We start from the raw sequence: 27,316 nt of genomic DNA on the forward strand, positions 1-27,316 counted from the left end.
TTCTTTATTACTCAGACTTCTGGGAATATTCTTGTTGTGTTTCATTGCTGTGTATTTTTTCTATAAAATACTTCTTAACTAGATGGTGTCACCTTGAACAAATGGAAGGGAATATATCTTACGTTTTCTTTTGTATCCACCCTGACCCTCCAACCCTTCAGTACCCCGACCCCAGAAGGGCTCAGGACAATGCAAGATACTCATCATTGAGTGACTAAATGATTAAATTTCCTGAAGGATAATTCAGGTTTTTTTTCCCCTCCAGAAATTCTCTTGATTTATTCTCTTACTCTTTATTATTTTATTTCATCAATTATTTCCTTTCTCAACTCTTATCTTCAACTTCTCTCTTCCTTTGGGGTCCTTGTTCTCAATCTAGAAACATGTTTATGTCTCTCATCCGAAACAAATGAATAAAGAAAAAACAAAACAAGCACAACCTTTCCCTTGACTCTATATCCCATTGGTTTATTCAACGTTTGTTTCCTGTGCCTACTATGTGCCACTGTTCTGGGGACTGCATGGAGGCAGAACAGTTGCTTCTCTCCTGGAGCTAGGGAGATGATTCATATATATATATATATCTGTGTGTGTGTATATATATATATATATATCTGTGTGTATACACACACACACACACACACATAAGAAAAGCTACGGCTAGAGCTTTGTTATTCAAGCCTAGGCCATTTGGAGTCTTGGTTAGAAGACCTTCCACTGGCCCTTCCAGCAGGCTGATTTAGCTTTGGCGACCGGGCATGGGCTGGATATTAGGCCTCCTGACCTCCTGCCTCCCATAAATCTGCACCAAGGGCCCTCAGCAACCCCCTTCTCCTCCTTCCTCCCAAGCCTGCTTAGAAGAGTAGCCTGTAATTGCACTACCTTCTGTTTTACCAGCAGCAACCTGGCCCCAATGCCTACCATGTGACCTCTATGCTAGGGTCCATGGGGTTTGGTTCTTAATTACATGTCCTTGGGCCTTAGACATTATTACTCATTTCTCCACTGGGTTCCACCTTCTCTTATTCACCTCCATGTCCCTAGTTGCTCTTTCTGACATCAGCCATCTTCTCTTCTCACTTTATGTTCCCAAGAAGCAATCTCACCCATCCCCCATCTTTAATCACACCACCTCACTGATGAACTCCAAGTTGTCTTCAGATCTCCATTTCCCAATTTCCAAGGCCTAGCTTCATGGGTATGTGACTGGTGCAGTGGCACAGGACACCATGCTCAGAAGGGCCCCTCCCTGGGGATTTAATGCTCTGTGGTCACCATCTTGGAATTCTTAAAAACGTTATCTTTGAAATTCGAATTGGTATCCTATAAGTCTATCAGTCTGCTCAGGCTGTCATAACCATGTACCACAGACTGGGTGGCTTAACCAATAGAAATTTATTTTCTCACAATTCTGGAAATGAAGGCCAAAAGCAAGGTGCCAGCAGGGTAGGCTTCCTCTGAGGGCCATCAGGAAGGGCTCTGTGCTAGGCCTCTCTCCCTGCCTTGCAGATAGCCACCCCTATGCTGCCTCTTCACATTGGTGTCCTTCTGTAGCCATATGCCCCTTGGTGTCTCTCTGTGTGTTCTAGTCCCTTCTTATAACATCAATCAGATTAGATTAGGGCCCACCCATATGATCTCATTGAACCTAATCTCCTTTTTAAAGGCCCAGTTGCCAAATACAGTCACATTCTGAAGTACCAAGGCTTAGGACATAGGAATTTTGGGGGACACCATTCAGCCCATCGCAGCAATTGAAGTCAGATGAGGCAATGAAGTATGCACTTAGGGCTTAGAGTCGTGGCTCTCTGTGGTCCTGCTTTCTGCTACCTTCCCAGGACACACTCTTAGGTGCCTCCCTGCCTCTTGGCCTTCTGGCCACCCAGCAATCCCTTCCTTCCACACTTAGAAGGCACATGGGTGCAGGTGCTGGGAGGACCAGGGCCCAGCCATCCTTGCCCGGGGATATCAGTGCCACTGCATGTTTGGAGGTGATTTGGCAGGGGCAAGCCTTGCACCCACCCCAATCCAGGTATCCAGCATATCCTGGTTGATGCTGCAATTCCTTGGGATTTCCTGTAGTCCGTGGACCTATGGAAGGCTGTGGGAAAGGAAAGTGATTCCCTACTTCCTAGCCCTGGGTCATTCAGCCTCTTTGAGAATCTGACTAAAGTTAGATAACCTCTAGCCTGGAAAGTTGACATACATAGACAGCCATGATTTTTATACATATTAAGGGAGTGATGAACTTCATAAAGCTACTCTGTGCACCTCTTGTGATTTGGTCCTGCTTACCTTTCCAGCCTCATGTCAACTCTGCTCTCACCATGCTGCAGCCCTCTTGAATTGGCATACCTATTCTCAGAATGCATTGTATCCTTCCATGCTTGTGTTTTTGCAAGTGCTCTTTCTTCTGTCTACCATACGCTTTTCTTCATTATCATTGTAACAAACTTCAAAATTAAAATTACATTCTATCTTCTTCGAGAATCCTTATTGTCATCTCCTACTTCCCACAACGTAAGTTAAACCAAGTGCTCCCCTAGGACCTCCATCAGTCTAAAAGATTTATAATACTAAGTTTTTATTATTTCCTTACCTTTGTCCTTTCTACATGATTGTGAGCATTTTGAGGACAAGGACTGTGTTTTAATCATTGCTGTTTTCCTGGTATCTAGGACAGAGCTGAGCACAGTCAATGTTTGCAAATATCTGGAAAGATCAAATGAATATATTCCTGAATGAACAACTGAAAGAGGAGAAGTATGAGCTTGTGGTGAGCTCATTTTGGAGACAAACAGTGCTGGGTTTAAATCCTGGATCTCTTGAAGACTAGTATTGTGACCTAAGGGAAATTACTCTAAAGCCTCAATTTTCTAATGTCAACTTATTGTCAACTTATATTGATGAACAACAGCTATAGCTACATATAACTCAGTCCTGTCACTAAATTTCTGTGAGTTATCTTGGAATGAAAAGACAAAAAAGACAATGAAGCTGTATTCTTGCAGATTAATTTATTAACAACAACAGTAAAAATATACTCATTGAATGTCTACTGGGTAGAAGACATTATGCTAGGACCTGTGGAGAAATGAAATGTAAATTAATATTTGGCCTATGGAGAAGTTAAGGGTATACAGTATAGGCTAAATTTTAAAATAAAGTAGAAAGTGTCAGGTGCCATAAGAGAGGTATCAGATTTTAGATTAAGAGTTCGTTTGTAGCTGAGACAATGAGGAAAGCTTTCTGGGAGAAGTGGTGTTTGAAATGAACCCTGAAGGAAAGGTCAAAAGATTTTTGCTGACAGTGGAGGAAGGAAGATGAGAATGAATGCAACCATGAGGAGGTGGAAATACCTAGGAGAGAAATGTGGGATCCGCCATCCTATTGTTATTGTTGTTTCACCAGATGCTGCAGTTTCATCTTCTGAAACTAAGGGTTAGTGACCTGCCTTTTTCACAAAGTACAATGTGCCCTGGTTTTCTGTCTGGAGCCATTGACATTCTGCCCAGAACAAGGCCACCTGATGCCAACAGCTAAGGCAGAAACTGGCCTGTTCACGCCATAGCCCCTCAGAAGCAGCAGTTCTGTCACTCTGTCTCGCGATGCCCTGAAGACACTTGGCAGAGGTTCTACAGCAGGGGTGAGGAATCACATCCCTGTGAATAGGAATGTGCAACTGGAACTGGTGTCGACACTTGGGGAATGACTAACAAATCTTATCACAGATTGTCAAATTATGTTATTTAGAATCAAACTGCTTGCAAATGAGGCAGAAGAGATACACACATGCTGTAAAGATGGTTTTCTCTAATGAGCAGTGATGATGAGCTTTTTTCCATATGTTTGCTGGCTACATAAATGTCTTCTTTTGAGAAGTATCTGTTCATATCCTTTGCCCACTTTTTGATGGGGTTGTTTCCTTCTTGTAAATTTGTTTAAGTTCCTTGTAGATTCTGGATATTAGATCTTCGTCAGATGGATAGATTGCAAACATTTTCTCCCATTCTGCAGGTTGCTTGTTCACTCCAAATGCCCATCAATGATAGACTGGATAAAGAAAATGTGGCACATATACAGCATAGAATACTATGCAGCCATAAAAAAGAATGAGTTTATGTCCTTTGCAGGGACATGGATGAAGCTGGAAACCATCATTCTCAGCAAACTAACACAGGAACAGAAAACCAAATGAGCATGTTCTCACTCACAAGTGGGACTTGAATAATGAGAACACGTGGACACAGGGAGGGGAACATCACACACCTGGGCTTGTTGGGGGGTGGGGGTCAAGGGGAGGAAGAGCATTAGGACAAATACCTAATGCAAGTGGGGCTTAAAACCTAGATGACGAGTTGATAAATGCAGCAAACTACCTTGGCACATGTATACCTATGCAACAAATCTGCACGTTCTGCACACGTATCCCAGAGCTTAAAGTAAGAAAAAAAAAAAAAAAAAGATGTGTTCAAAATATTTCGTTTCACACGTGGTAATGAAACTGAGCTTTAAAAAAACAAAACAAATCAATGATGAGATGTCATTTCCAGGAATCCTTTTCTGGCACCATCAGGTTGAGTTCATCACACTGCCACCAGCCTGCATGGGTGCTGCATTTCCCCTGCTACCGTATAATGGTGGTTAAACTATGGTTCTGGGGCACCAGGCTTCCTGACCTTGAAGGCAAACTCCTCTATTGACTAGCATATGACCTTGGGCAGTTCTTTTAGCCTTCCTAAGTTACAGTTTCATCAGTAAAATGGAAATGGTGGTAATACCTGCCTAATATGGTATATAGAGAGTAGTAAAAGAAATGAAGAGTGCAGTAAAGAACATCTCAGAGCCTGCCACACAGCAAGTGCTTTCTCTCCAGATACCAGCGTGACTTCTTTCTGTCTCATCTCCTTTAGATCTTTACTCCGCTGTGAGGCCATCTTTGACCATCCCATTTAAAAATGCACCCCCTACATTCAAACATTATCCCATTTCCTCCCTTCTTTTTTGTCCACCGCACTTCATCACTATCTCACATACTATGTATTTTAGTTATTTGTTATGTTTATGCCTGTCTCTTTAGTAGAACGTAAGCACCAAGCATCCATATTCCCAGATCAATGCCTGGCATGCAATATGGACTCGAGGGAGAAAGAGATGACCCAGCCCTGCTATGCTGAAACTACTCCAGACCCAGTGCTAGCCCTTTGGGACCCCGTTTGAACATTTGACTGCCCTTTGACACCTGGACCAGTGGGCAGGAAGGAAAACTAAAATCGAGGTAGTAATTTAAGTAGCACATTATGGGGGGGCTCTGACCTTATTGAACTTGAACTTAATGCTGCCGATTTTTCATAAACCTCGATTCATGCTACCCCACTCCCTCTCGCTCAGCTAATGAGCTCCTCCTGTTACCCAAAGTTCACCCGAGAGACCCACTGTAGTGCCCGGGATGGCAAAGAATTCTCTGACTCAGGCTCTGACCCGGACTCGGAGGGGCAAAGCGAGCAGGAAAGGGATCTGCAAAGCTCACCTCCTCTTGGCCAAGGCGGCCTCGGGCCGGGGAGGCGGCCCCGCGCTACAGCCCCGGTTTCAGCGCCCCGCGCCGCCTCCGCGGCGGTCGGGAGCGCGCATCTCCGCCGCACCTCGGAGACAGGAGCTACTCGCCCCGCCCTGGGCGTAGGAGACGGCGGCGGCTGCGCTCGCGCACCTCGGAGGAGCCAGGAGCCGGAACCAGGGCCGAGCCCGCGGGCCGGGGCGAGCCAGCCGGTAACCACGGGCGGGACAGGGCGTCCAGAGCCGAGCAAAGCCCAGGCGCTGGGTGCGGGGCGCGTGCAGCTTTGGTCAAGGCAGTAGGGCTTGCTTGGGTTTGGTGGCAGTCTTTAGTTTGGAGGGGCTGGAGAATGGGGTGCGAGGAGGAGAACTGGGATGTGAGGACGCCCAGGGAAAGAGTGTGGACCCAGTGGAGAGCACCAAGTTTAAAACCTTTCCCGGCAACCCGCTGATGTGCGTTTGGACGCCGCTGGGCGTCCGAAAAGCCTGGAAGCGGCGGCGCTCGGGGCTTGGGTGGGCTTCCTCCCCTCCGCTGGGCCCCAGCGGCAGAGGCACACCCTTTCCCGCCGGTGAGAAAACTTTCCTTGCTGCGGCCCTCCTGCCGCGTTGGTGCGCTGCGGCTGAGAGAGCCCCCCTGCACTGGGGAAATGTGCTGACTCCTGGCCCCGGGCGCACACCCCATACATTGGGCAGGGTTCTCAGATTATCCCTGGCTTGACAGTTGTATTCATTTTATTTGAACTGGGGAGCCTGCTCTGCTCGCAGGTCATTTTACTGATTAGAGGGAAATAGGGGTTTCACACTTTCCTCGCCGCCCCACCCCGCAATCCCCCCACCCTCCCGCGCCCGGTACCTTCCCATCCTTTGTGTAATTGAGGAAGGCAAAGAGTAGTCTCTGCCAAAACCTGTTTGGAGGCGTTGTGGTTTCCACAGCATGTTAGATGGCACAGTATCTGAGCCACTACTCTGCTTTTAGTTTGACAACAATGAAACACTCTGGTGTTTTGAAAACAAAGGAAGCTTGAATGAATGTGTCCAGGGAGACGAGAGAAGGGATCTCTCATGCGTAAATTAAATCTTACGAAAACCCCAAAAGTAAGTAGTGTTTTCAGTTTGCAGGTGGAGAAAATTAGATTGCGATATTAAATACGTTTTCAAAGGTGACTCCCCCAGTTAAGTAATAGTGAGGAGTAGGGGTCTGGAAGCTAGGACTGTGAGTCTAGTGTCCTTTAGGTACATTGCATGGGATACATAGCCAAGAACAGGAGAGTGACATGGGCCTGCAAGGATAAGGTCAGGAAAGCCAGAGGCCACTGTGAGCTGGGGTACCCACAAGGAGTTTTGTTCTTATGAAGAAGACCATCCAGTGTTTATGGAAGAATAGATGATATTAACAGGTGATAGGAAAAGGAAGAGTTGCTTCCAGTCTGTATCTTTCTTTTCAAAATGGGAAGGCCAGCCTAAACCCTTTAAAGAGGGTCTCAAAGCCCGAAACTGGACTGGATGTTCAAAGCCCAAATGGCAGATGTCCTGGAATAGTGAAAGCGATTATAGTCATCTTTGTGCAGGTATGAGAGATGAGAACGGACCCGGGAGGCTTTTCAAGAGGGAAACATTGAATCCTCAAAAGAGGGAAACATTGAATCCTGGCAAGGTTCTAGAACAAATTCTTTAAGATAGCTCAAAACTACCTAGGGAAGCATTTACAAAGACTTATGCCAAACCAACTCCCCTCCCTTTTCTAGCAATCTCCTGGGCTATAGATCAGGGTATGCTGTATCCATTGTCTTCAAATGGATCAGTTTAGTGAGTTGCAAACAGCAGTTTTTAAAACATGAAAACCAAAAGAAAGAAAGATAAGATATCAGAGTGTATTGCATGAGCAAGGGGAAGTACTGTTTTTGGAAGCACGCGGTGGTGATGCATGTGTCCTGTTCTGCGTTGCTGATCCTGCTGCCTCTACGTGAGTGTTCATATCCATCGCTGGCTGCCCCCTTTCAGCCTTCTGAGCTAGGCCCACTCTGGTCACAGCAGGGGTCATCTTCTTTTACTTTGCAAATTATATGTCATCAACATATTCTGGAAAGGTGTTCCCTTCCTCCTCCCTGTTTCTGTCGGTCCCCAGACGCTGAAGTATTTTGTCAGTCAGAATTCATCTCTGAATTATTTATCTGTGAACTCTTTTTGATAGCCACAGTTCATAGATAACTTTTATCAAACATATTAAATTAGTCCAAATTGTATAAAGAGAATATCACATCTGTCCTTTTTAGCTTTCAAGTGAAATGTTTTTGTTATTTGGAGTACAAAAAATACTGGAAAAACAATATTCTTATGATGTTTGTGTAATATATTTAAGGAACTGTTATTATACCAAGCTATGATATTTGGGAAATTACCAGATAATGCCTCAATGTGTCATTTTCTGTCTAGTCTTTTTTTTTTTTTTTATTTTTCTTATTTTGGCTTTTTTTTCCTAAATGAAATCTCAAGGTAGATATATGAGAACCTCTCCATAACTCTTGAACCCACTGGTTACTTCAAGAGTATGAGGGTTCATCATGCAAAGGAATATGAAGAAATGTTTAAACAAACAAAACGAAAAATAATATAAGGGTTGAGCAAGGAGGCTTTGTTGAAGAGATTTACTTCCTTCATCCCAAAGATAGTGATGGGGCCATCTGAGGGTGAGTTGAGCTGTCCATGTGCCTCTTGCATTTGGGGCTCACATAGCGGCCTAGGCGGCTGGATCACTTTCCCAGAATTTGTTGGGCAAAGGATGTTTGAGGATGATCTGGGAGCCAGGTTGGGGCCACATGGGAGGAAGGGCTGGCCTAAGGGCGAGGACATCTGGCAGCAGAAGTAGGAATGAGCAGCCAGCTGAAGGAAGGTGAGTATTACTAACGCACCCATGTGAGGTATGAAGATAGATAATTCAGTCCTGTCCTCCTGCTTTGATCTTGGAGTGATTTGAAACTGGCCAGCACTTGAGTGGATGTGGAGAAATAGAAAAGAAGTTTACCTTCCCCTAACCCCAGCAGGAGACCAGCATGCAGCAGGACATTGCTGAAATAGGGCAGATTCATGTTATAATGGGTCAGTTTCTTTTGTTTCCAAAGATTAGATATTTTAATTCTTTTAGGTTTTTATATTTCTTATTTATTTATTTATTCATTTGAGACAAAGTCTCATTCTGTCTGTTGCCCAGGCTGGAGTGCAGTGGCATGATCACAGCTCACTGCAGCCTCAACCTCCTGGGCTTAAGTGATCCTCCCATCTCAGTCTCTCAGAGAGCTGGAACTACAGACACACACCACCATGCCCAACTAATTTAAAAAGTTTTTTTTTTTTTTTTTTTTTTTTTTGTAGAGATGTAGTTTTGCTATGTTGCCCAGGCTGGTCTTGCATTCCTGGGCTCATATCCTTGCCTCCACATCCCAAAGTGCTGGGATTACAAGTGTGAGCCGCTGTGACTGGCCTCTTTTGGGACTTTGAAGTTGTTGCATGAGCAGAAACATCATGGGATCTACTCAAGTATTTGTTTGAGGGTAGGGAAGATGAATCCTTGAATATATTTTAAGGAGCAATAGAAAACCAAAATACAATTGACATTTGAGCAGGCCCCACAAGTTGTGCCAGCTCAGAGTAGGTAATATATGCTTGGGTTAAAATTAAGTAGAATAGCAATCTGTGTTTATTGTTATATTTGCTTTTGACAAAGGAAGACTTAGAGGCAGAAGCAGTTAGAAAAGGAAAGAAAATGTTTACTTCCCCAGAGTGTAAGGGAGTCAGACTTTATAAGACTGGCCCATCAAATAAAATCACAGTAAATACTTGAAAGAAAATATTCCTCCAAATCACCAAAGTTCTCCATGTACATTAGTCTGTTGTTCATGACTGAAAACAATTTTCTCACACAGTTATCATATTCCTAAAAGTTGTGACTTGTTTTCAGACACCAGCATAGCAAACAATCAAGGGAAAAATGTTTTCTTTAAGGGAGTGAGATGTGTTTGAAATTTTATTTTGGAGACCAACTTTCAGGCAGGGTGATCATGTTATTTTTGCTTCATGTCGGGGTACAAAGTGATTTTTTTCTTGACTGCAGTGTGAGAAATACTTAGTACTATTGGAGAAGAGGAAAGTATGCATTTTCCTTGCAAACATGATTCTGCAGTCCTTTATAGTATTGTTGAGATGTGAGGTAAAAAAGCAGTTGAGAATATCTCTATGAGATGCTAAAATTATGTATGTTAAAATCTGAGTTTAATTGTTGCTCATGTTTCTGTTAAGACCTGTGTAATTTTTGCCTCACTAGAGAACATTAGTAAAATTTCATAACCCTTCAAGTGAAAATAGTTTGTAAGCTTCAAATAATTCTCCTGCAAGGTGCATTTTGTTTTCTTCTTGCATGTCCTTGGTAATAGCAAAAACAACAATCACTGGAAGGCAGAGCAGGCTGAGGGAGGGGCTTCTTAAGGATTAGTTTTGAAGTTGCCTGGTTGAACAAGAGAGAAAAATTAGGAGCTGAGTGAGGGAATGTGGTTATAAACGTTTTCTATCTTTCTACAACCCTTTGTATACATTATTTCAGGAAATATAATTCTATCTTGTGTGGGGAAAAAAAGAAAGAAGAGAGAGAAAGAAACAAAATTAAGATCAACTATATCATATAAAACCTACATCATATTCCTACCAGTGTGATATGGTTTGGCTGTGTCCCCACCTAAATCTCATCTTGAACTGAATTCCCACAATCCCCAAGTGTTGTAGGAGGGACCCACTGGGAGGTAATGGGATCGGGGGCGGGTTACCTCCATGCTGTTCTCATGGTACTGAGCTTTCAAGAGATCTGATGGTTTCAGAAGAGGCTTTCCCTGTCTCCACTCTGACTTCTCCTTGCTGCCACCATATAAAGAAGGAAGTGTTTGCTTCCCCTTTTGCCATGATTGTAGGTTTCCTGAGGCCTCCCTAGCCCTGCGGAACTGTGAATCAATTAAACCTTTCTTTGTAAATTACTCAGTCTCATGTATGTCTTTATTAGCAGCATGAGAATGAATGGACTAACACAGTAAATTGGTACTGAGGTAGTGGGGAGCTACTATTAAAGATACCAGAAAATGTGCAAGCGACTTTGGAACTGGGTAATGGGCAGAGGTTGGAACAGTTTGGAAGGCTCAGAAGACAGGAAAATGTTGGCAAGTTTGGACTTCCCTGGAGATGTAGAGGGCTCGGAAGAAGACAGGAAAATGTGGGAAAGTTTGGAACTTCCTAGAGACTTGCTGAATGGCTTTGACCAAAATACTGATAGTGATATGGACAATGAAGTCCAGGCTGAGGTGGTCTCAGATAGAGATGAGGAGTTTGTTGGGAAGTGGAGCAAAGGTGACTCTTGCTATGGTTTAGCAGAGACTGGTGACATTTTATCCCTGCCCTAGTGATCTGTGATCATCAGAGAGATGATTTAGGGTATCTGGTAGAAGAAATTCCTAAGCAGCAAAGTGTTCAAGAGGTGACAGAGCATAGAAGTTTTGGAAAATGTGCAACCTGACAATGTGGTAGAAAAGAAAAACCCATTTTCTGGGGAGAAATTCAAGCCAGCTGGTTGCAGAAATTTGCGTAAGTAACAAGGAGCCAAATGTTAATTGCCAAAACAATGGGCAAAATGTCTCCAGGGCATGTCAGAGACCTTTCCAAGCAGCTCCTCCCATCACAGACCTGGAGGCCTAGGAAGAAAAAAATGGCTTTGTGGGCTGGTTCAGGGGACCCCTGATGTGTGTAGTCTAGAGACTTGGTGCCTTGCATCCTAGCCATTCCAGCCATGGCTGAAAGGGGCCAAGGAATAGCTCAGGCTGTAGCTTCAAAGGGTTTAAGTCCCAAGCCTTGGCAGCTTCCATTTGGTGTCGAGCCTATGGGTACGCAGAGGTCAAGAATTGAGTTCTGGGAACCTCCACCTAGATTTCAGAGTATGTATAGAAATGTCTGGATGTCCAGCCAGAAGTATGCTGCAGGGGCAGAGCCCTCGTGGAGAACCTCTGTTAGGGCAACATAGAAGGGTAATGTGGAGTCAGAGCCCTCACACAAGTCTCCAATGGGGCACTGCCTAGTGGAGGTCTGAGAAGAGGGCCACTGTCCACCAGTCACCAGAATGGTGGATCCACTGACAGCTTGCACCATGCACCTGGAAAAGCCACAGACACTCAATGCCAGCTGTGAAGGCAGCCAGGAGGGGGGCTGTACCCTACAAAGCCACAGGGGTGAAGCTGCCCAAGGCTGTGGGAGCCCACCTCTTGCATCAGCATGACCTGAATGTGAGATATGGAGTCAAAGGAGAATATTTCAGAGCTTTAAGATTTAATTACTACTTCATTGGATTTCAGACGTGCATGGGGCCTGTAGATGTGAGACACAAGTCAAAGGAGATTATTTCAGAGCTTTAAGATTTAATTACTGCTTTACTGGATTTCAGACTTGCATGGGGCCTGTAGCCTTTTTGTTTTGGCCAATTTCTCCCATTTGGAACAGGTGTATTTACCCAATGCCTGTACCCCCATGGTATCTAGGAATTAACTAACTTGTTTTGTATTTTATAGGCTGATAGGTAGAGGGACTTGCCTTGTCTCAGGTGAGACTTTGGACTTGAACTTTTGAGTTAATGCTGGAATGAGTTAAGACTTTGGGGAACTGTTGAGAAGGCATGATTATGTTTTGAAATGTGAGGACATGAGATATGGGAGGGGCCAAGAGTGTAATGATATGGTTATGCTTTGTGTCTCCACCCATCTCATCTTGAACTGTAGTGCTCATAATCCCCATGTGTCGTGGGAGGGACCTGGTGGGAGGTAATTGAATCATGGGGGCAGTTATCCCCATGCTGTTCTCCTGATAGTGAGTTCTCATAAGAGCTGATGGTTTTATAAGGGGGTTTCCCCTTTTTGCTCACACTTCTCCTTGCTGCCACCATGTGAAGAAGGATGTGTTTGCTTCTCTTTCCACCATGACTGTAAGTTTCCTGAGGCCTCCTTAGCCATATTGAACTAATGTGAATCAATTTAACTTCTTTTGTTTATAAATTACCCAGTCTCAGGTATGTCTTTATTAGTAGTATGAGAATGGACTAAATCTTCCACTGAATTAGCCCAATAGGAGAGGAGAGTTAATCCTTATTTCTAGGATTCTGAAGCAGAGGCCAAAGGTGGCAGGAGCAAACATTTATTTGGTTCTTACAGTTTACTCTGTAACATATCTGCACTTATTTAATATAAAATATAATCCTCCAGGTCCTGTATTATTGATGCTCCAGGAAGATGAACCAGGTATGCCTTGAGACTCTGGGGACTATTTGGGACCCTTAGACCTAGGCAAGCTGCGGGACACTACATTCTTGCCCTCACTTTATAATGCCCCTCTTTTCTGGCCAGGCCCCTCCCTGAAAGATGAGGAGGCTATGGTGTGCCTTGAGCCTGCACTGCCCTTGCACCCCAAGCTCTGGTTTGCTTGTAATTGATTGTACTGAGGTGGCAGTGGGTGCAGTAGGTGGAGAAACTACAAGAGCTACACATCCTAGTTTAAGACCCCAGGCCTCAGAAGGCAAGATGTCATTAGAAAGTTCAGCTTTTCTACTGCTCTGTCTTAAGCTCTTAAATAAACCACTGCTCTAGCTTACATTTCCATTTCTGCGGAACACAGCTGGAAATACCTGGTACCTAGAGGTGACAACACGCTAGCAGCTCTCGCTCTCCGCGCCTCTTCGGCCTTGGAGTCCACTTTGGCGGCGCTTGAGGAGCCCTTCAGCTCTCCCACGGCACTGTGGGAACCCCTCTCTGGGCTGGCTGAGGCCAGAGCCAGCTCCCTCTGCTTTTGGGGAGGTGTGGCAGGAGAGGCGTGGGCAGGAACTGGGGCTGCACCTGCAGCGCCCACAGCGCTCCCCTGCCAGCCTGAGTTCCGGGTGGGCATGGGCTTGGCAGGCCCAGCACTCGGAGCGGCCAGCCAGGGGCTTGGCACCTGGGCCAGCAGTTGCAGAGGGTGTGCCAGGTTCCCCAGCAGTGCCAGCATGCCGGCACTGCGCTGGAATTCTCCCCGGCCTCAGCTGCCTCCCCGCAGGGCAGGGCTTGGGACCTGCAGCCAGCAATGCCCGAGCTTCCTCCCCTCCGACGTGGGCTCCTGGGCCTCCCGAGCCTCCCTGACAAGCACCGCCCCCTGCGCCTCCCCACTAGGTCCCATGGACTGCCCAAGGGCTGAGGAGTGTGGGCGCACAGCTCGGGACTGGCAGGTAACTCCGCCTGCAGCCCAGGTGCCAGATCCACTAGGTGAAGCCAGCTGGGCTCCTAGGGCTAGTAGGGACTTGGAGAACCTTTATGTCTAGCTAAGGGGTTGTAAATACACCAATCAGTACTCTGTATCTAGCTAACCTAGTGGGGACTTGGAGAACTTTTCTAGCACTATGTCTAGCTAAAGGATTGTAAACGCACCAATCAGCACTCTGTGTCTAGCTCAGGGATTGTAAATGCACCAATCAGCACTCTGTCAAAATGGACCAATCAGCAGGATGTGGGTGGGATCAGCTAAGGGAATGAAAGCAGGCTGCTGGAGCCAGCAGTGGCAACCCGCTTGGGTCCCCTTCCACACTGTGGAAGCTTTGTTCTTTTGCTCGTTGCAATAAATCTTGTTGCTGCTCACTCTTTGGGTCCATGCCACCTTTGTGAGCTGTAACACTCACCCCGAAGGTCTGCAGCTTCACTCCTGAAGCCAGCAAGACCATGAACCCACCAGAAGGAAGAAACTCTGAACGCGTCTGAACATCGGAAGGGACAAATTCCAGACACACAGTCTTTAAGAACTGTAACACTCACCATGAGGGTCCATGGCTTCATTCTTGAAGTCAGTGAGACCAAGAACCCACCAATTCCGGACACAGTACCTCTCCTTTTCACTCATTTGCTAAAAGAATGGTTCAGCTCAGGACCGTAACAAATAGTGTGTGATATGGTGTGTGCTGCTTGGAGACAGATACTATGAGCCAAAAATACAAAGTAGTCTTGTTTGGCAAGTCATCCTCACAGTGATTTAAGACATAGCCAGTCTCTCTTATTCTTATTGTGCCAAGTGTTTCAGAAACTCCACTAAGAATTTAAAGAGTGGTTGATTCCCTGGTATTCTTAAAATGGTCCAATTTGAAAGTTTAAAATCTTTAAAGTTTTAATTCACTTAGCCAGGCTGTTTTAGAATAGCAGCTATATAAAACAGTATGACTCAGTGAGAGGCCAAGTTTAGTCTTTGGGGAGTCTGATGTATACTTTCTTGCTGCTAAAATGAGAGACTCAGATAATCCATGTAATGGGATTGAGAGAAGAGAGAGATCCTCATGTGGTGAAATAGTTGGAGAGATCTCTTTGGAGGAGGTAATATCTGATCCCTACCCACAAAGGTAGACAGGAATCTGGAGAGGAGAAAGAGGAAGTCCAGCTTGCAGGTGGAAATGAATGGGCAAAAGCTCAGAGGACCATCTTTGAGGGTTTCCCCACCCCAGATTCCTGTACCATCATGAGCCCTCCCTTTTTTAATGACCCTGTTGTTTTTACTGTCTATGTCTTCAGGCTTTTTTGTTGCCCCTTAACCCGTGTGTGTGTGTGTGTGTGTGTGTCAGGGTGGGTGTGACACAGTGTTTAGAATATCCTTGTTGATCTGAATGGACTCATAATAATTTTAACATGTTCAAAACTAGTGCTCTTTCTCCAGGAAGGGCATATTTATGAGAACTTAGTGGACGTGTTTGCTGAAGATGGCATGAAGTGGAATAGATTAATGACATTTTGTAAATGTTGTCTTTTCAAAAATGTATTTATTTTTTAGTTATAGTAAGAGTGATTGGTATAAAGTAAGTCATTTTTAATGGACTTACTAGGACAGTTTAATTAGTGTACCAAAGAGAACATTCCACATCCATGGATTTAGCCAATTGTGGATGGAAAATATTTAAACAAGAAAAGGATAGTTAACTAGATTTGAACAAAATAAAAAAGGATACTGAACATGCACAGACTTTTTTTTCCTTGTAATTTATTCCCTAAATAATACAGGATAGCAAATATTTACATAGCATTTATATTGTATTAGGTATTATAAGTAATCTAGAGATTAAAGTATACTGGAGGTTGTGCATAAGTTCTATGCAAATACTACACCGTTTTATACTGGGGACTTGAGATTCTCTGGATTTTGGTATTTGAGAGGCCCTGGAACCAAGCCTGCACAGATGCTAAGGAATGACTGAATATATGTATACACAGTGAATGATGGTAGTGACACTGGACATGCTGGACATGGGCAGCCAAGATGAACTTGAATAAGGTGTTGGTGGAGCTGTCAGGTGCAGCTGATGAGGCTGTGAAGGCAGAGATCCAAATCTGCATTGAAGCCAATAAGGCCCTGATGAAGGCCCTGGAATTGGCAAGCCTGTCCCCAAGACCTATGTGCTCTGGAGCCACCTCCACAAATGACCTGCCCCCACCCCTCACCCTTCCTTAAAGATGAAGAAGCCTGAAAAAAAAGAAAGGTATACACACAGGCTGGGCACAGTTGCTTACACCTGTAATTCTAGCACTTCAGGAGGCCGGGGGTGGGTGGATGACTTAAGGCCAGGAGTTTGAGACCAGCCTGGCCAACATGGTGAAACCCCGTCTCTCCTAAAAATACAAAAATTAGGTGTGGTAGTGCACGTCTGTAATCCCAGCTGCTCAGGAGGCTGAAGCATGAGAATGGCTTGAACACAGGAGGCAGAGGTTGCATTGAGCTGAGATCACGCTACTGTAGTCCAGCCTGTGTGAGGAGCAAAACTCTCTCAAAAAAAAAAAAAAAAAAGTATATATAGACACACACACACAATGTGTATGTTCACGTGCGTGTGCTTTCACATGCATGTGAACACACATGAATACCCATAATACAAATAGATACAGACCGCTGAGTTTGTGATACAAGTGAAAAGCAACTTGATAATTTTGTTAAGTGAAAAGCAACTTGATAATTTTGTTTTGTTCATGCGAACCCCCATGGAAGTGTCTGCTTTCTGTGAAAATATCGATGTCAAAGTGCTAGCCCTCCTGTCTTGCAGAGGACTGCCTTTATTGTGAAATTATATCTTCTCTACTTGGACGGTGTTTAAGATAACTGTCTACAAAATGATAATTATTAATAATAGTTGTTTTTAAAATTTTTCCTTACTTTGCAAAATAAAAATGCTGGCAAGTCTGTATTCCAGGTCCATGAAAACTGGCTGATCTCTAGAAAACATTCCCCAGAGACTGGATGGAACCAGTTTAATGAAATTAAGATGCTTCCTTTTTGTTGTTGGGAAGCTGCTAATTTTAAATGTTATCCATGAGAAGGGCCTGAAAGCTTTGGAATGATAATTTGTAGTGGACTTCTCCTGAAATGAATTGGGGTAATGACAGGTACAACAGAAGGTAAAGCTTATAAAAAGGAGAATTTAACCAGGTGCGGTGGCTCATGCCTGTTAGGTTGGTGCAAAAATAATTGTGAATTTTGCCATTAAAAGTATTTGCAAAAACCATGATTACATTTGCACCAACCCAATACTTGCTGTCTTTAAGAATCTGGCTATTCTAGGTACCTCATATATGTAGAATTGTGCAATATTTGTCCCTTTGTAACTGACTTATTTCATTTAGCATAATGTTTTCAAGGTTCATCAAAGTTGTGGCATGTTTCAGAACTTCATTGCTTTTTAAGGATTCATATTGCATTGTATATACAACATTTGGTTTATGATTCATCTGTGATTGGACACTTGGGTTGTTTTGACCTTTTGGCTATTGTAAATAATACTATTATGAACATAGGTATGCATAACTATCTATTCAAGTCTCTACTTTCAGTTCTTTTGTGTATATATCCAGAACTAGAATTGCTGTATCATATGGTTATTCCATGTTTAAATTTTTGAGAAACTGCTATACTGTCTTCCACAGTGACTGTACCTTTTTACCTTCCTACCAGCAGTGCACAAGGGTTCCAGTTTCTCTATACCCTCACCAACACTTATTTTCTGATTTTTGATAATTACCATGTTAATAGGGTGTGAAGTGGTATCTCATTATGAAGATTTCTTTTTGATAGTTGGTTCTTTGACTTGACACTAGTAATTTAAAGCACGCTTTCCCTAACAGTTTAGAGATAGAGCAATAATCAAGTAGTCATGGGAACTCAGAAAACCTAGCTGTAATAAAAGTGACTGACTTGGTATTCTACTGGTGCCCTCAACTAGCCTAGAAGTTTTTGAAGGACAGACCAAGAAAAGCAAGGTCTAGAAAAGGCTAGAGTTAAGCCTATGCCTTTCCTGTGATTGGGGAAGCCAGCTCCACCATGATAGCATGTTGTGGTGGCAACAGGACATTGACATTGGAATACAGGACGGCAGTCTAACACGTAGACACACATGTAGTGGGATGGAGCGTTACGGTTCTGTTTTGTCATATTATTACAACTCCCTTGTCCTGATTCTACTTTCACCAGCTAATCTTCTGATCTTAAATTTTGTTTCCCAGACCATGTAAAACATGTGCTATGGTCAGCGTGAAAATTGTTTTCCTTATTCAACAAATGAATATGCTCATTATAAATCATTCTGCTATGCTTGGTTAGCATGACTGAGTCCATAAGGGCTTTCTCATCTCTGGAAGACTGAAAATTCAGTTCCCTGAATCTGTAGAGCCAGGGGCAGAGGTGCAGTCGTATCTCAGGGCCATGCCTCTTCTCTTCTCTGGAAATTTTCTCCAGATGGAGACTTTACAGCTTCTTTCCTGGGTGTGTAACATGAAATTCTTCTTGATGTCCAGCTGAAGTCTATTAGAATGGGACTAACCTTGGAGTACTACAGAGCCAGGAAACACTCACTTTACAAATTACTTCTGGCTGGGTACAGTGGCTCATGCCTGTAATCCCAGCACTTTGGGAGGCAGAGGCAGGTGGATCACCTCAGGTCAGGTGTTTGAGACCAGCCTTGCCAACATGGTGAACCCTTTCTTTACTAAAAGCACAAAATCTAGCCAGGCATGGTGGTGCATACCTGTAATCCCAGCTACTAGGGAGGCTGAGGCAGGAGAATCGCTTGAACCCAGGAGGCAGAGGTTGCAGTGAGCTGAGATTACACCACTGCACTTAAGCCTGGGTGACAGAGGGAGACTCCATCTCAAAACAAAAAAACAAAAAAACAAAAAAAAACCTTCCTAGCCTGTTTACTACCATATAGGTGCCCAGGCATAACAGGAAGAGGTAGATTTATGAATACAAACTGCTTGTCCCCTTTGAGATACCAGCTGGTGAAAGAAGGGTGCCTACTTCTTAATTAAGCAATCTTTATTTCAGGTGGTGACTACATATCTATCAGTGTAAAATATTAAGTCCCATTTCTGTTTTTGGAAGTTGTTCTTCTGTTGGCATTGATTTTATGTTAAGATGGAAGAAGTCTTCAGGCTTGGGAACGCTTTTTGTTCGCTGCCTTGCTGCTGGAAACAAGTTGCTGACGTGCACAGGAGAAGCAGGGATAGGCAGGAAATAGATACATCCTGAATTCTCTGTCAGCTGTCAGTCACCATTTTTTGAGGACTGCTGGGTAATTGAGTACTTTCTAGGAAACACTAGAGAATGGCATAAAACTTGGCAGTGTAGAGAAATTTGGGAAGTATGTCCATTTGAAAAGGAAGAGCCCAGCATGCGTACGTTTGTGTGTGTGTCTGTGTGTGTGTGTGTGTGTGTGTGTGTACGTGCATGTAACATCTCTAGACTTAATTGAGTGGCCAGAGCATCAGACTTCAAAAGAGTCATACTCGAGTCAAAATAGTAGTAAGGAGGAGAACACTACAAAGTCCTGGAAGCAGGATCTTTTTTATTTAATTGGAGGAAAGAAAAATCCACACCCCATGAAAGACACCACTGACTTAAAATGGATTCACAGAAAAAGAATCAGCAGACCTGGGAATTAAGTGGGAAGTGCCAGTAGAAGGTGGTGGTTTACGCAGACTCTATAAAAAGGAGAAGTAAACTGGAGAATAACATCATGTTACTGTTTTTAAAGCACTGCCCTGGGAGGACAATGTGGCAGCTTTGATTGAGAGGGTCAAGCATGATCCCTTGCTGGGAGGTGCTGCCTTGTAGAGATGCTTTAAGAAGATCCAGCTGGCTCGGAGTGTGATTCATAATGTTGAAGTCTCTCATTTTCTATGTGACCCTACCCACTTAGACATGGGTAAGCTGGGTGTACCATTGTTCTGTGCAAGGAGGAAATTAAGCTTCTAAAGTTGTAGTTCTGAAGTTCCCACCTTGGGCTCATCAGCCGCCAAAGTGCAGCGTGGCTGAGCTTTATCTTTGGTTTCTCAAGTCTCTTTGCTGGAAGAGAGAGAGGGTTATGAGTCACAAGGGTGACTTCTCTATGTTGTGTGGGGGACAGTCATTCCTGGAAGTAAGAGGAAGAAGGATAAGAAGAGGTAGCTAACAAGACCTTCCTGGCCTGGGCCAGAACAGAGGTTGGTGATCCTGGGTGTCATGCCTACTTTTGGAGTTTGAGGATTGAAGAGGAAGGTGAGAGAGTCATTGCAGTTGGGAATTTTGATCATCTGACTGGCCATTAAGTCTTCCCCTGTACAAACTGGTCAGCATAGGTCTTTGGATTTGTGGCATTGGCTGGCAGTTTCTTGGAATGCCTTAGTAGCTGCGCTGTCAGTTGTGTGCATGTTTGTGTGGGGGCATGCTCATTTTTCAGGGTTTCTGGCACCTTTTGGATTTCTTCTTAATGTGCTAGTCCTGTGCCCAGGTTAGTAGTTACTTGAAAAACTCATCTGCTGATGTTTATCCCTTAACATGGAAAGAAAGTGTCTAACTCCAAAGAAGCAGCCCTCTTACCGTGCATACCATTGTAATACACCAAGGATATTGACACAAAGCCATTTATTCATAGAATAATGGCTTTATTTTTAGAATAGAATTTATTCATAGAACTTCTTTGGGAAGTTCTATGTCTGAGTACATCTCCTCAAATTCAGGGAGGTGGAGAGAATTGCTTGATCCATTTTTAAGAAGGTAGAGAGGGCTGGGCACGGTGACTCACGCCTATAATTCCAGCACTTTGGGAGGCCTAGGCAGGCAGATCACCTGAGGTCAGGAGTTTGTAGACCAGCCTGGCCAACATGGCGAAACCCTATCTCTACCAAAAACACAAAAATTAGCTGGATCTGGTGGTATGTGCCTGTAGTCTCAATTTCTTGGGAGGCTGAGGCAGGAGAATCACTTGAACTCAGGAGGCAGAGGTTGCAGTGAGCAGAGATCTCACCACTGCACTCCAGCCTGGGTGACAGAGGGAGACTCCCCTCAAAAGAAGGAAAAGAGGCCAGGTGTGGTGGCTCATGCATGTAATCCCAGCACTTTGGGAGGCCAAAGCAGGAGGATTGTTTCAGCCAGGGAGGTCAATGCTGCAGTGAACTGTGATTGTACCATTGCACTCCCCCCTGGGCAACAGAGTAAGACCTTGTCTCAAAAAAAGAGGGACGAGGAGGAAAAGAGAGTGCCCAGGAGTGGTATAGGAACCTGGGTTGGAGCGGGAAAGATTGGATAGTCCGAAGAAGGGATGAAAGTGATGGGAATGTGGGTTGGAGAAGAGGTGATGGGTTAGTGAGAGGTGTCTGGGCCTGCTCACCACGCTTTCTCTGTTTGGGTTTGTGATCTCCCCTCTTCCCCAACAATGGGCTGGCCTGGGCCACACTACCCTGTGCACACCTGGAAAAGGTAAGCTTCTTTTCAGGGCTAGCTTTGGGATGCAGTCCTAATCTTCATTTTTGCTTTTGTTGGCAGTGATGCTTTCAGCTGTTCAAAAGAGCAGTTTAGTCTCTGTGATGTGGAAGCTTGTTTAGGATATGTTTCCTGTCAAAGAAGTTATTTTTCATGACTCTAATATTATAAAGAAATCTGACATTAAGAAAATCTCAGTGCGGGGAGGGTGGTTCTCAGGAGTGGTAGCCACACAGACAGCAGCTGCCCGTGGAGCTGCCGCTTCCTGCTGTTGTGTTCAAGAGAGAGCAGCTGCCGGCCTGTCAGCACCCCAGGGAGTGAGGCTCAGTGCCAGGCTGCCTCCCTTACTGCGTGGATGGCCCAGATCATGCACACTGTGGTGGAATAGCAGACTCTGGGGGCTGCTGCTTGGACATGCTGGCAGTTCCCAGCTTATGTTTCAGCAAAGCTTGGAGAGTCACTGCGGGCTTGGCAATGGGGATGACACAGAACACTTCCCTAGCACTGCCTTATGTTTGTTGTTGGTCCTTGTGCATCTGATGGCCTAAGCTGGTTAATTTGAGACTTGCATGAAAAAATAATGCCTCGTGGACTTTTTCAAGGGCACTAGGTGACTGCTTTGTAGAAGAGGTCAGAGGTTCTGTCCTCCAAAGCTATCTTTGGGATTCAAGAAGTGAGAGGAAAGAGCCAGTGGAGACAAATGCCCCTCCTTTTGTTTGAAGGCTACTCAGGCAACTGGTGGCTGCTTGGGGAGAGCTGGTGTCACATTTCATTCTGCAGAATGAGAACCTTCTGTAGGCTGGCTCTGTTATTCGGTCATTCTTGTCTGTCAGTGTTGGTCAGAACTTCACTCCTCTCTTCCCACCTTCAGGACTTTTGCACATGTAACTTACCCTTTGGTAATGCCCTTTAGTAATCAATCCCTAAATAGTTCATTTAGATGAAAGGGGATAGTGTAAGGGGGAGAAAAAGAAGGCATGTCTCTGTTACAGGGTGGGTGGTTGATATTCCTTACAGTTAACTCTTACACGGACATATTTTATTGACTAGTTCCTGACCGGCCCTATGAGGGTGATGTTACTGCTGCTTTCTGACTGGTCCTGTGGACCCTGGCAGCCACAGATGAGGGTCCCCACTGTGTGCTGACTTTGAGAACTGTGTGGCCGTGGGAGAACAGCTGTCAGTTCTGTGGTGTCCTGAATACACACCCTCCATCTTTATTTTCTTCATTCCTTTAAGTATTTTTCACTATTTTTCTGTTCCAGATGAAGTTTAGTGCCTCCCTCCGCTCTGCTGTTACAGTAGCTGTAATGTTGATTTCTACTAAAAATGACATGATCAAACCAGACTTCATCTTATTTTCCTTAATAAAGAAAAAAAGGAGAGAAATATTATTTTATTTTTGAGTTGGTAGAACAGCATGAATCCCAGGATGTAAATGTTGATCATTTTAACTTTCAAATGATCTAAACACCTTTAAGTAATTTTTGGTCATAGTTTTATTTATTTGTCTAGGCACCGTGGCTCACAGCTGTAATCCCAACACTCTGGAGGGTGAGGCGGGTAGATTGCCTGAATCAATCAATTCACACTTGGTACATTTGGTAAGAATTGGCTGGCCAGGGAGTTGGGTGTGTCTGAAGAACAAAGCGAGGCTTTTCTATCCAAGATCAGCATTTCTAATTAATAGTTGTGCGGCCTGCTAATATTTTTATTAATTTTTCATGCAACATCACATTTAATTTTTATAGCAACTCCATGAAGTGGGTACCATAATCATCTTCATGTTATTAGTGGGAAAACTGAAGCTCAGATTTTTTTTTCATGGCTCTATAGCAGGGATTGGCAAACTTTTTCTATAATATAAGACCGGAAAGTAAATATTTTAGGCTTTTTGGGCCCATCCTTTGAACAGTATGATGACATGGGGTTGGAGTCTTTTTCTGTGGAGTCATGTCTGGGATGGGAAAGAAGGGGTGAGGGAAAGAGGAGAGTGATGCAGAAGTGTGGCGGAAGGGTGGTGCTGATTTTGCCCTAGCTTCCCTGAGGATTGTGCCCTGGAAGCAGTGGGGAGGGGTGCGGGCGAAAGAAACCTCAGAAAGCTCTTGAAGCGGGCGCAGTGGTAGTGACTGCTCATGAATCTTCGTTTCTGCTGATATTTCATTCAGATTTTCCCTTATGTTACTGCTATTTGTTGCTTTGTCTCCCTTTCTCCATTATAAGGGAAGGCCTGTGGTGTACTGATCTGTCTCATGCATCTCTGCCCACCCCACAGTGTGCAGTGTCTTGCACACCGTAGGTGCTCAAACGCAGTTATTGAACACAGGCTGCATTGACATCACCTTCGGCATCCATGCTGCGCAGTGCAATCATCTTCTCCCAAAGAAGTCAGGATTTTTTGGTCTAAAATAGTCACAGTTAACAAAGATACTTGGGAAATCCTGAAAATATGATAAATTTCAGGAGTAAGCAGTTGGACAAGTTGTGGACTTCTGTTGCGGATCTTCTGCAAGATCCACTATGCAACTTTTGTTGCCTGCTCTTCTTTATTCACTCCTTTTTATTAAACTTAGTTTCCTCTAACCCCACTGGAAGCAAGAAAAGCAAACAAACAAACAAAACCTTAGGTTGCTTATCTCCATTGTTACATAGTAGGTGTTCAATGGATACATACTGAGCTAGTTCATTTCTGATACTAATTTGATTACTTCTCCTAAACATTCTTTCTTCTTACAGAACTCTCTGTCCTCTACCTCCCAAATCCCACAAAACATCTCACCTCCACACATAGGCTGATTACTCGGGAATAGTACAGGAGGCCCTTGGTGATTCTAATTGATGAAAGACTAAAAAATTCCCTTATAGGAGAACTGAAATCAATGTCAATCTGAGATTGAGTAATACATCAAATTAGTATCAGAAATGAACTAGCTTCAGCAGACTCGTGACATACTCTTGCAGGTATAGGTGCTGAGGCTGAAGCTGTAAGCTCAGAGATTTTGACATACTCTTTCCCTCCTTTCCTTCTTTGCTTCATCAATTACTGAACATTGGTTATGTGCCAGGCATTGGGTTAAGTTCACAAAAAAATATGGTGTCTGGTTTCAAATACATTTATTCCAGTCTAGTGGTGAGATGAAAGGAAGTAGTGGCCATATGACATGAGGTGTGGGCAGCTGGTAAGAACCTCTCCTGGCCTAGGGGGTAAGACCTCCTCCAGGGGTTTGCTGCCAAACTCCTGAATGTGATCAAGAGTAATTAAGGTAACTGTGCAGCTCTGGATGAATTAACAGGTTCTGCACTTGACTTTCTCCATTTGTACAGGTTGAAGATGTCTGCCCAGAGGTTAATTTCTAACAGAACTTCCCAGCAATCGGCATCTAATTCTGATTACACCTGGGAATATGAATATTATGAGATCGGACCAGTTTCCTTTGAAGGACTAAAGGCTCATAAATGTAAGTTTTATACAATTCCTCATTGTAAGCATAAATTGTATTCTCTTAACCTGTGAAATACCCAAGGATTATTTCTCCTGAACATTCTGTCTTCTTACAGAACTCTCTGTCCTCTACCTCCCAAATCCCACAAAACATCTCGCCTCCATACGTAGGTTGACTGCTTGGAAATGGTACAGGAGGGCCTTGGTAAATCTAATTGATGAAAGACTAAGAAATTCCTGTAGTAGGAGAACATGAATCGATGTCAAGCTGAGATTGAGAATTTTAAAAAAGCATTTGCTATTTTAGCTCCTCCAAACTGTGAATGTTTGAACTATCAAAAATATGTATAAAAATAGGATCTGGAACTGTTATTTGAAGAACCTTCTTTTGTAACACAGCAGCATCTTTTCATCCTAGTTGGTTTTCTAGAGCTGTGGAGAGCAGTGTATCCATGTGTGTTCATAATGACGGGCCAGAATAGCCTGTGATCATTTCTAACCCTGTGTTCTAGGCATGAATTGTGTTTCATGCTATTGGAGTAATTAAGGGTCCAGCACAGAGCAAGGAAATGTAATTCTGTGAGCCGTTGCTATTCAACTGCAGTCATAACTGAATGCTGACTGGCCAGCATGAGACATCCTTGCTTCACTAAGTAGAGTTAACAGTTAACATGGTAGGCACGAACTGCTGCCTAGTCTCAGGTCCTGTCTTGGTAACCCCGTAAATATCCCTGAAATGTTCACTTTTGTCAGAGTGAATTATCCACAGCACTGTAAAATTTTTACGTTCTTAACTGGTCCAGGTTAGTGGGACACATTAGGAAATATAAGAGGACTTGGAGACACAAATGTAGCGAAGAAAGTGTTTTCATTCCTTTAATTATTTCCTGGCTGCTTCTATCCTGACCTGTCTTGGCATTCATGATCTCTTGCACCAGCTTGGTGCTCTTTTGCAAGAAGGGCTTTCTATTTTTGTTCCTTTAGCAAAAATCATTAACTAAACCACATGTCCTTTACCCCTTAAGTGAGTAGTAATAATTAAATACTTTCACTCATTCCTTTATTGACATCTACTCAGTATTTCTTTGTGGAAAAAAAGCACATGGCATTCATTAAGGTATGCTGTCATTGATTATCTGATAGAAGGCTGTTGGGTGTGAAATCACCCTCCTTAATTTACTTAAATTTTTTAATATGTTGTTTTCCTAGGATAACTTTTATGTAAAGACAATTGCTTGTTCTGAATTATAGTGGAAATCAAAATGACTCGGAAAATTGCCACATATTTTCTTGAAATGTGGGCTTTTACAGCTTGGTAACATCAACTTTATTTTTGTGTCAGCTTGCTCCTGTCTCTTTTCCTTAGTTTAAGAGGCACAGAAGACAGGCCTACTGCTATAATTTTGGTTGGTACATTTCCAGAGACAATTGAATAAAATCTTTTTTGAGGATATTTCATTCTAGAAATAATTATAGCTGGAAAACTTCCTGAGAAACATAGGCAGAGGTGTGACTCATTCTTTCCTTACTTACACTACCTACTATACCATTAATAACAACTGCTTTTGTTAATTTTAATATTCACATCAAGATAAAACAAAAATACCTGAATACTTACTGTTCTGATATAAGAGAGCTGATAAGTAGAAGCCCTTAGCTTCGGAAACCTGACAATATGTGAGACACATTGATAACAAAAAACAAACAAACACAAAACCCCAGATACACAGGAAAGTGAAAAGATCACGTCAACTGTTGAAATGTGTGCTTTGGTACAGTCTCTTTCATTTAAAAATGCTGTGATTCTGACCTTCAAGTATGACTCTTTGTTTTGCTGGGCAAAATACAAAGCCAATTAGATGCAGATTCAAAAGAACAGAAGCCCGACATTTCAAGGGGAAGCACTCATTGAGGACAGGAATGACCATAACAGTTATCTGTATTTGCCCGACCTGTAATGGATCATACTTGGCAACAATAGCTCCATCTTTGGACTGCGTTCCTCTGCTGAAATTAATATTCCTACCTTCAAAGCATGTTTCATGTGAGAAGCACCCTCAGATGGCCATTGATAATTCTTGTGCCATTGGTTTTGAATCCCATATTAAACCTCATCATATATCAGAAGTGGACATGTATCTTATACAAATTTGGCACCAACAGAGTGGAAATTTATTTATTCGTTCATTCAATATCTATTTATTGAGCACCTGTTATGCGCAGTACTATTTTAAGCACTGGAGAGACAACAGTGAACTGAAAAGACAAAAATATTTCCCCCTATAGAGCTTGCATTCTAGTGGGAGAGACAGACAATAAATAGTTAAATATATAATGTCAGATGGCAATATAAAAGGATAAATAGAGTGGGGGGAAAGGAATGTGGAGTGTGGAGGTGACAGTATAGTTAGAGTGGCCATGGAAAGCCTTACTGAGAAGGAGAGATTTGATAAAAGACCTGAAGGAAGTGAGAGATTGAGCTATAATATATCTCGGGGAAAAACATTCCAGCAAAGAATCCTT

The 27,316-nt window shown here is 43.5% G+C and overlaps 1 protein-coding gene across 1 annotated transcript in view; it reads left to right on the forward strand.

Annotated features, from left to right (window-relative positions):
• Nucleotides 1-5,511: 5,511 nt before the first annotated feature.
• Nucleotides 5,512-27,316, forward strand: part of MRAP2 (melanocortin 2 receptor accessory protein 2) — a 50,274-nt gene continuing 28,469 nt past the window's right edge. Inside the window, exons 1-2 of the mRNA XM_033234508.1 lie at nt 5,512-5,766; nt 24,676-24,809. Coding sequence (XP_033090399.1) covers nt 24,683-24,809 — 127 coding nt within the window. The 5' untranslated portion in view covers nt 5,512-5,766; nt 24,676-24,682. The remainder of the gene's footprint in view (nt 5,767-24,675; nt 24,810-27,316) is intronic.

This window comes from Trachypithecus francoisi, unplaced genomic scaffold (assembly GCF_009764315.1).
Source record: "Trachypithecus francoisi isolate TF-2019V2 unplaced genomic scaffold, Tfra_2.0 Lachesis_group15, whole genome shotgun sequence".
In the NCBI taxonomy this organism is placed as follows: domain Eukaryota; kingdom Metazoa; phylum Chordata; class Mammalia; order Primates; family Cercopithecidae; genus Trachypithecus; species Trachypithecus francoisi.